Source organism: Lipophrys pholis, assembly GCF_963383615.2.
Source record: "Lipophrys pholis genome assembly, chromosome: 8".
In the NCBI taxonomy this organism is placed as follows: domain Eukaryota; kingdom Metazoa; phylum Chordata; class Actinopteri; order Blenniiformes; family Blenniidae; genus Lipophrys; species Lipophrys pholis.
In genome coordinates, this window is record NC_137630.1 from 21,604,746 (window position 1) to 21,615,338 (window position 10,593).

At 41.0% G+C, this 10,593-nt stretch overlaps 1 protein-coding gene across 1 annotated transcript; it reads right to left on the reverse strand.

Annotated features, from left to right (window-relative positions):
• Positions 1-459: 459 nt before the first annotated feature.
• ren (renin) lies at positions 460-5,114 on the reverse strand. The gene is made up of 9 exons (XM_080468858.1): positions 4,852-5,114; positions 4,297-4,444; positions 3,749-3,872; positions 3,165-3,283; positions 2,849-3,045; positions 2,360-2,482; positions 2,129-2,270; positions 1,928-2,026; positions 460-1,259 (listed from the first exon to the last, which is right to left on the reverse strand). The coding sequence occupies exons 1-9, from the start codon at positions 4,926-4,928 to the stop codon at positions 1,098-1,100; spliced, it is 1,191 nt and encodes a 396-aa protein (XP_080324984.1). The 5' UTR covers positions 4,929-5,114; the 3' UTR covers positions 460-1,097.
• Positions 5,115-10,593: the final 5,479 nt, after the last annotated feature.

Genomic DNA, 10,593 nt, shown 5'->3' on the forward strand with positions numbered 1-10,593 from the left:
AAACATGATAAAATGAGGAAGGACAAATATTTGTGAGTCTGCACTGGGGCGACTGAAGCCACAGTCGGTTCAGAGAAACCTCACCCAGCTCTGCTTTGTTACACATTGTGCCATTATGCGCTGATTGCTTTTTTTCATGGAGATTTTTTGGATAGATAGGAAACACAATCACCAAAAAGGAGCTGTTAGAGGCAAAATGAAGGAAGACATATGGCTTTCACATATGTAAAAACATTTGTATCCATTAACCTCATGTTGTTTATATTAATTTCTGCAACTCTGATTAAACCAACATTGGTAAATACAATACGTAATGCTTTTTCAGGAAAACTTGTGGCCAATAAAGGATCTCCAGCCATGTGTTCAAACTAAAGCTGAGCGTTTCACACAATCACAAAGGGCATTTGACTGACTTGGAAGAAAACAGAGTCATTAATAAAAACACAATCAAATCTAATTGAAACTTCAGTAAACAAATTTATTCTTGCTACACAAAAAAAGGAAAAAAATGACTTTGATGCTTATATGATAATGATAATAAGTGAAGCCATATACAAATAGAAATGTTGCATTTGCTGATAACCATAAATTTAATTTAAAAAAGTTCTGAAAATGTGTCATAGTATAATCATAATAATACAAAGCAGAAATTTGAGAAATGTATATTTGTTTGCATCTTCATCTCTCCACTTTAAAAAAAAAAAAAAAAAACTCGACTTAAAGGTAGAATATGTAAAATTATTTCGCTCGCAGCGATTTTGAAAATACTTAAGATGTGACAGATCATCGGTTGTCTGTGTTGTCATTCAGAAACCTGGCTCATTAAAACGCTCTCCAGGTCAAGATGATCTAGTGATCTTGTGATTTCTCAGGCCAAGATGAAGCATGATTTAACACTGGTAAGGATAAATAAGACAATGCCTGAAGCTCTTAGCAATTACTATCGAAAAACAGATGGAACTTCGCCACCCGATGGACAAAAGTGGAAGTCCATCTCACAAATCACATCTTTCAAAGTGTCAAGAAAACATTGGGTAATAGCAGCGATAGTAGTGAAGGACACAAAGAGAGCAGCAGAGCTGACGGTAAACTCTCTGTCAAACTGCTGTAGCAAACCCTATCCGGTTATTGCGACGGTCAAACTCTGTGTAGTAACGGGCGATGAAGTTCGCGCCCAAAATCCAGATGGGACCAGCAGGGGGCGGCACGTCCAAGCCCCTGAAGGTGACAATGCAGACATCTCCTTCAATCTGTGATTGCTGGAGCCAAAAAGAACAGATTTATTACTTATTACTTATCAGCCACTAGAGCTTCAGCTTCAGACGATCACTTTCAAAATCTTCTTAACGGAACCTGACAATTAAAGTCATTAATTTCCTGTAGATCTACTACTGACGGCAATATCTTTCATTTTAAAAGTATGGGGATGGGTAGTAAACCAGATGGAGAAGTAGATCCCCCTTGATCCTGCCCAGTAAATAGTACCATGTCCTTCAATGAAACGCTTGAGAAATGCCTTTAGATAAAGACCTCATATATATAAAGACCTCAGATTTTCTCTTGGTTTTATTGGCAAACTTTTCATTCATCCCTCCATCTGAGCCCAAATCTTTTGCAAAGATAAATATTGGTATTGGACAAATGTCAAAATCAAGCTCTCTGTCTGATGACTTCATATTATTAATAGTTCTCCATCCAGTAAAAAAGTAAATACAGCCTTCTGTGTGTCTGTCTGACAGGAGTGTGTCGTCCATATTCAGTGCAATTGGGAACTAAAAATGTACAACCACATCCAATTTAAATTTTTTTTACTGGAAACATGAATGTACAGGGATTCTATATCACTGGGACCTTGTTTCCTGAGGTCTTTATGTTGCACAGCTGCACATTTATAGCGATGTGACTGAGTAATCATCATGCAGCTTACCCATAGGATATAATCCTCTTGTGTGAGTGAGTACTCCTGACCACCCAGGTGGAAAATGACACTGGGCAACATCTTCACAGCGTCACAGTCAACTTTGTACTGGTGCAAATTGGAAAGGTTTACAGAAGTCATGAGTTTCAACGGTGCAGTGTTTTGTTTAGGTTTTATTGTGGAGAACATGTCCGATGTGTAAAAACTTACCCCGCTCTCATCCAGCTGTGCTCCAATGGTTTTCATCAGCATGGACACCGAGGAGGCGGGGCCTGTGATGTACGAGGACCCCGTGTCAATCACAGCTGTGCAGCCCTCAGCACAGAACATCATCTCCGTCCCCACAGACACTCTGGAAAAACACAAGAGGTGGAAAACAAACAGTTGGTCTTTCTCAAAAGTTGCAAACACCATGATGGTGATAGAAGTCAAAGATCTCACCCTTTCATGGTCACTTCCCATTTGCCCATCTCTGTGGTGTCTACGTAATTAAAGCTTCCAGTGTAGTAGTTGGGGTCGGTGCCACCCAGGACCAGCTCTCCACCTGGGGAGTGTTTCGGGTCTCTGAAAAAATAAAATGAAACCGGCTTCAAACTGACATTTCCTGTGCATGTCATCGCAGTGACGGTTGATGGCAGCGGTTCAGTGGGGGATTACGTGATCCTTCAGCTAAAGTTTTGGCCTTACTTTCATATGATAATTCCAACAAGAAACGAAAACATCTTCATATTTTTTCAACTGGTTTATACTCGGCACAGATGGATACATCATAAATGCGACTGAGGTTTGAAAAAACACATCTGAAATTGTATATATTTTCCCTTGTCTCTCACAGAATGATGAGCTCAGTAGGTGGTGTTCTCACTCCACAGATCAACCAGTAAGATGAAAACAATTCACTCTTCTTAAGACTGATTTACTTCGACTCACCTACTGTAGTAGATAGAAAACACCTCCTCCTTAAGCACATGTTGAGACATGATGCGATCAAACACTGGAGTGATGCCGTCGATGGCCACGTTGGGGTAACCCATCCCCAGGACGCCATCGAACTTGGCGAAGATGAAGGGCATGGCAGAAAGAGAAGTGGCCTCAGCAAACACTTGGACCACAGGAATACCCCCAACCTGCAGGATTAAACAATCAAACAAACAAACAAACAAACAAACAAACACGCCGGTTCAGTGGGGAAGGAAGAGGTTTAATCTTTTATTTCAATTATAAAACCTGCTGATTAGAAACTCACCACGACCACGTCCTCACTCAGGAATCCCCTGATATTTCCAGAAGCGTATTGGATGGAAAATCCGGTTCCATTCTCCATATAGGTCCTAGATTTAGAGGCGTCGTACCTGTTGTGAGTAACTAAAAGTTCAAAATGCTTTTGAGTCATTAAATATATTGCATTTGGGAAAATTCATTGGAGATAGTTTCTGTAAATCCTATTTATTTATACACATCATTTTACTTTCATTCTTAATTTTGGACACGTTTTGAGGTTATATATGAAATTGAGTATTCATTAGTCATGTATTTTTGTGTACGGTCTCCTGAATGAAGTGTGCATGTTTTGCTGCTGTTTGGTGAGGAGCTTTCGGTGAAGTGTGGATATTTAGAGAGTGAGGGCGGACCCAAGCAATAAAGCAGCTGGCGAAAGAGCAAAACAACATGCTGAGAATCGGAATAAAGCCCTGTAAAACTGCTCATTACCACAAGAAAACATTTTTCATTCCGTCATTTGACACATTGTACATTGTAATAAAAAGGAAAAGGATAATAATAATTTGTAATCCTTGTAAATATCCAGCTCGTTTGAATGTGTGCACTTACAGCAGGCAGTGGAAAATGGAGAGCAGCTTTGTGAGGGCACCCACAAGTTGGCGGAGCCTGTATCAAATACCACATTGAACATCTGGGCCGGAGAGCCAATGCTGATTTCTCCGAAGTACTGCGTCTGATGGGGGGGGGGACAGCCCAAAACATTTGTACATCTTTAAAACATTGTCCAGCATGTTTTCCTCCACAAGGCATATTATTAGAGTGGAATACGACATTACGGAAGTGACTCGTTCTGAAGTCAAATTTAACGGCAACATGATTTATTTATTTATTTTTTTAATTACATGTTGAATTGAGTTCAAGAACACTATTTTTGTTTGGTTTTTTTTTTTTTGTGTGTGTGTGTTTTTCAACTTCTCTTGGCCAAATAGCAAAGTCTGGTCTTGCCTTTCAATATCAAAAAATCCACATGCCTTCGGTCTCATACATCAGACTGTTGCCTCCAATATTTCACACTACAATGTCATGACTTCTTGACACTTTCATGACTAAGCTTCTGAAGTATTCCTTTAAGTGTGAGTAACATAAAAGTGTCTCACGTCTAAGTAGTTGGTAAGAGGTGTGGGAACAGTGCCATTGTTAGAGTTGTCTTTGCTGTTCTGGGCCAACTCAGTCAACACCTGCTCTGCAGAAACTCCCATCTCTTGCAGTGTCTCCCTGATAGATGGCATCTTCTTCAGAGCAATTCTGGAAATAGTACCGACAAAGGAAAAGCTTCAGACAGCTAAATGAATACAAAACTGAGACGCGGACGTGATGATTTAAGAAAAGCAAGTGTAGTATATTTTCCATGCTATACATCTGATACATATTCTTGGTGTTCATCCCAGTATGACAGTGAGAAATGAATATAATGCAGACTGCTTTGCTCTCGGTGCACTGCCAATATCGTAAACAAAAGCACATGCACTTCCACAGCTGAAATCATTAGCCTTTTTAATGAGCGGGTAGAACACGTTTGCTTGCCTGTCCCTGCTTTGTTGTGTTTGTTGTCATTAAATTCACCCACCGTGTTGTCTTTGAAGAAAACGCATTCTTAGAGGAAATGATTAAAGTGGTGCTCTTCTCTCGAGGAAAATGTGAATAGTTGTTACCTTCGTAGAGCATGGCTCGTGGACACGGTCAGCGATGAAGCAACCAAACACATCCAGTAGTTCAGCAGCAGGGCCATAGCGAGCAGCAGAAGGTACCAGCCAGTGAAGCCGACTTGATCTGGATCTTCTTGGTTGGTGATTATCCAGGTTTACTGAAGCTGAGTTTGTGGAGGCTGCCTCTCTCTCTCTGAGTCTCTGTGTCCCGCCACTCTTTTTATATCACGTCCTCCCGACGGTGCACTCAGCCATGGGCTGCCGGCTCTGGCTGGAGGCTTTCTTGGAGGTGACCATTTGAAAACAACCCCCCACCCCTCTCTCATCCTCCACCCTAACCCTTGTGCCTTGGTCACACAACCCCTGCTGTGATAAAAAGGTCCCTGTGAGAGATCTGAACTTTGACCTCAGAGGAACGGTGAAGACAGAAAGCAGGGGTGCAGAGCTCTGTAGATTGCTGACTCTGCTTAACTGGACACTTCATTTGCAAAGCCATGAAGAGCTTTCAAGAAACTGAAACATGTTGTTGGCTGTCAGAGTAGATTAGTTGTTTTTTGTCAACAAAACCAAATTCAAAACAAATATTGCATCTGCTCTGTTGTCTGTCGCCTGGCTGTTCGGAGAAAAACACACATCATTTCTATGAAAAGCTGCCACTCCCTTCGTGTTAGAAGTTTTCTGAAACCCGGTTTGAAGTTATAGACCAAAAGTATTTCAACAAAAGTATTTGAATAGACGATAAGTTGGTAACATTCATCTTGTCTGCTTTTGCCATGATATCTTATCTGTGGAGCAGACGTGCTTTACACCTCTTCCCCTGATGCACAACTGACTGCAGCTTGCACATCCCTTTGGTTTTCATTTCTACATAAACATGGAAAGTGTAAAGAACTGTCCACATCTGTGTACACATCTGTAAGTTCGATTCAAGGTCTGAATTAGAGATTTCTGGCTGGAGCCGGGGGCCCATGTTGAGTGCATTACACACTTCAGGAGATTGGCAACGTGGGTTGTTTTTGCACTGGACCCTTTTGCCAGTACGATCAGGCCAAGCGGGGTTTGACACCTAATCACTCAGCGCTCGTTCACACTTGATTTAACTGTGGGGAGGATTCTCGTAGTATCTGACATCTTAGAATGTGCTGGTCTACTGGTACTGTAAGGAGCCACACAGACATATGAAGATTTATGTGAGCCACAGACCGCCATAAGAGACGTCGGCTGCTGAGATAGTCCTTGAGGGCAGAGTTTGTAAATTGAGCAATTACACACCGCTTATGAAAGCAGTGGTGGCTTAAAGCATAGCTCTACTGCAACAAGATTGACTTGCAAAATTGGTGGATAGAATTAGATCTTTTGAGAATATATCTACAAGCATCTGGTTACAGGCCACATTGTTCTATTGATGACAGGTGACGAGATCAAAGGAATCCCTAAAGGTGTTTTTTCATCCCGTCTTGACTTTATTGAGTTTCACACGGAGTTTCTGCTCATTGTTTGGATGTGAAGTTCCAACTTTGCATGTTTTCGTGATTTACCTTGACTGTACTGTTCTGACTGTCCGGCTCCTCATTTTCAACCACGCCAGACAGCTGTTTTCAGACACAGAGTCCAAAAACCCCCGTCAAGCACCGCCTGCTGAGCACCACACCGCACACAGGTGCAGGCATAAAACAGCTGGTGGACACAGCAAAGCTTTCACCACATACAAAGATGAAGATTTGTCTCTGGTGCAGTTCACGCCGAGACACAAGTTTACTCGGTAAACTTTGTGCTGTCTTAATATTGTGGTGACTATTTGTTTAAGTGGGCAAAAGAAAATCGGCTGTTGCAACAAGCTGTAAACACCTTCTGTTAGTTTTATGGCACGAAAAAACTAAATAACTTTTTACTCCTGCTGGAAACAAGATGGGAGCATTGAAAGTGAAGTGGAACTCATATATAAAAAATGAAACAGCCAAATAAAAAGAAGACTGAAAGCAATGTCTTCATTCATATTGATATTTGGCAGTCTCAATGCTTAATACAAAAACATAGTTTACTTTTGTTTAAAACCCTGACATTTGGAGTGCAGTACCTGCCTTATTATGCAATTGAACCTCGAAAGCAGGTTGTACATTTTCTTAGGACAATCTGACAGAAATCTGACTCTTGACCCGTCTGGTTAAATGGAACCCCTCAAGCCTCTTTCCCACACTGCCAGGAGAGACCAATGCGTCACTCCTGCATGGCCTCCCACCTCTCCAGTGGAGTCCACTGCACTGGTGGGCATGGGAAATGTAGCACAGTGTCCTGGAAGAAGATTTATCTATTTATTTCATATGTTTTTGATGTCAGAAATGTTGGGTCTGAGGTTTAAACATCAAGTCAATGCCAAGTCTTTGACTGCTCCACTCCGCAGATAAAACACTGATATTTACACTGTAAACAAAAACTGAAAAAACAAAAAAAAACAAAAGGTTGTTGAAAGTTCCAGCAGAAGAAATCCAAAACAAGTTTCTGCTGACTAACACACACATTTGAGGCTGAACTGGCATGAGAGGATCATGAGGGATTAAGTTGTCTCTCCTGATAGGAGAGGTGTAGCGCAGACCAGTGCTTGAGAGCAGGAAATGAGCCTCCAAGGGAAGTTATCACTCAAACAATTCCGACTCCCAGAGAGAGAAAAACTCAACATCAGGTTGAGGCCAGCTGGTACGAGCCTTCAATCCTAAATGTCTGCCCGTTTATAACTCAATCCAAAACATTTGTTTCAGAGAGTGAAGAAAACACAAAGCAGCACAAAGTTTAGATTTGCCTGAATTCAGAATACGCCATTTTCTTGTGAATTCAAAGCCAGCAAATAGTAAAATTAGACATGATAAGACTGGGATTCCATCTGGACACAATATGTATGGAAATACATGAGGCAGTCTTCCCATCAGGGGGTGAGAAATGTAGAAACAGAGACAAAAGAGGCAGTGAAAACACATTTTATGTGGAACAGCATGATCTTTCTATCCAAGGAGGGCTTTGAGCATTTTATTATTTTGTAATAAATTGAAATGAATTTCTTTTTCTTTTTCCTTTTTAGACTTCCACATGTTTTTTTTTTTTTTTGTTTTTTTTTTACTCTTTAAATCTATGAGGCGTTGTCATCTGCTGCACTTCTGTCAACCAGCAGAGAGCAGCATTGTATTTAAAAAAAATAAAATAAAATCACAAAGGAAGACGCGCAAACTACATTTAGCCAGAGGAGTCGGTCTGCTTTTTCTGAATTCATGCAACTAAGATAAAACATGACTTACTAATCACAATATGCAGATGTTTCATCAAGTTTACAATCCAAACAGAAAGAGAGGACTTTTAAAGTCCTGATCTGATTTATTTATGAATCCAAAAACAATGAAGTTTTATTTAAGACAGATTATAACATGTGACATTTGCACAAAAAGGATTATTCCGTGTATTATCAGTCGGTCCATGAAGTATTTATCCATAAGCTCTCACTGGATTTCTGAGCGTCTCAACTAAACAGCTCAACGGCCCTGCAGGATTATCAAGAATCTAATAGACCCGAATACAGCACAGTTCTGTCATGCAGAAGAACAATAAGCAGACGTTTTCTGTGCCTTGCTGAGTCTGTCAATCTCTTTCAAAATGACAGACATAAATAGAATAAATCAATGATACAGATACTCAGATCTTTAAAATTAAAAATGCTTCACGAGAAAGAAATGGGCCTCCATTTGTGATGCCAGGGATCCTAATATTTAAATTTTTGTCTGTCAATCTAATCAGAGTTATGCAACCTTATGCAATTTTTGTCATGTTTTTTATTTGATTGGTTCCTGTCCTTTGTTTTTTTTTAATATACAAAAGTTGTCACAAAGCAGTCTGTTGTAAAAAGAAAGAAAGAAAGTCACATAATGGGTCATCATATCATCCTGTCCATTAAATCTTATTTCCCACTAAGTCCACATGGTGTCACTGTCGCAAAATGGAGAACAAAGCAACTTGGACTGTACCTGATCCCTGCGCCTTCATCCACCTCATCCTGGGGGAAGCCCAAAGCCTTTGTCATGCCAACCGCCAATTATAGAGTCTCCTTGGGGCCTCGTTCATCAAGATGCTCCACATTTTAAGTACAAACACTGTCAAAGACTGGTAGAGGAGTTTTCATGACAGCGTTCACCACCAAGACGCGTTTCACCTGCTTTTTATTCACAGCTACCAGGGGAATGAACACAAATATCCCAGAAGGACTGATTCCTGTAAGAGAGGCATGCGGCCTGGGTTTAAGAGACAGTGAACCTCTCAACATTACCAGATCTGACATCTCTGCTGACAAAAGCTGAAGCCAAACACGCACCAGACCACCTGAGCTGAGAAACACAAAGCTCCAAAAATTTACAAGGCCTAACAAAAGTTGCTTTTCCAAAATTGTCCAGAGCTATACATTTAGTTGATTTAACTGTGGCTGTCCGTCCAGACTGAAGACTTCTGCTGAGCCAGGGTTTCCCTGAGCCCGCGGGGCTCTGAAGGCCTCCTTCTTCTGTCTGACAGCTTCCTGAACTGCTGGTGTCCAAAAACCTGGTTTCTGGTTCACCAGAAAGCCTCCAGCTGCAGAAGCGCCTGGCCACTGCTTAAATGTGTCCTCTGACCACATCCCCCTCCGGACTCCTCCACTCAGAGGTGGGAATTCAAGTTACTCTGCTGGCTTTTCTCAGACACAGACCAGGCTCAATGTCATATAAATATAAAGACATAATGTCTATTTTACTGCTCCCTTTCTTACAGGAGTCACTCCAGCTTGTACAGTAGATTTTGTCTCATTTTATTGGTACAGGTGGGATTTGAAACCAGGTCCTCCACCCTCACATCATGCACTATCCCGAGGAAAAGAATCATACAGATTAAACAATGTAAAAATAATTGTTTTTGTTTATATTTAGTTACATTTTGATCAATACTAATACTGTACTGTAATAGTACACATCAATCTTTTTTACAATATCGTGTAATTTTGAGCTAACCTCACCAGTTAAACTCAGATCCACAATTATGTACAAATATATGACGGATCCTTACTTTAAGATCAGGATTAGTAGCTGTGGTTACCACCGTGTGTGTCTCGCGGCTGTGAGACTTGTAAACACATCTGGTTTGCACTCTGTGAAGATGCAAAATCCCAGTGAGCTCTATTAAGAAACAGGTACAAAGACGGGAAACACCCAGCGAACGCACGGTTACCATGGCAACTGCACTTGTTTTGCTGCTCGGTGTTTGCAACTCAACACAAAGTGCCGATCCATCACCTGGAATGATGAATATTTGATAGTAGCAGGACTGTAGACGCAGTAACGTATGCGTGGACTCCTTTATTAGTGTGGAGCAGCTCTGAACGGTGCCAGTTCACCTCATTCATCCTATTGACAACCTTCTTCATGTTCTATTCATTTATGCAGTTCACTGGTAAAATGAATGCATGTTTGAGACTGCATGTATTTGCACCCGATTTCAATGGATTATTGGAAAAACAGTTTATGTGAGAAACCGATATTAATAGAAAAATAAAACCCTTAATTCATATGCTCCCGTGTGTTATTGGCGGGGAATCAGTGTGTGTGTGTGTGTGTGTCTTTGTGATTTTGTGCACAGCATCCAAAGATGAAGATACAAACTGCGGACTGCTGATATAAGAAGACATGCAGCAGCTGCAGAAGAACGCTTTGTGGAGCCAAATGTTTTATCCTTCAAAGTGTGGCT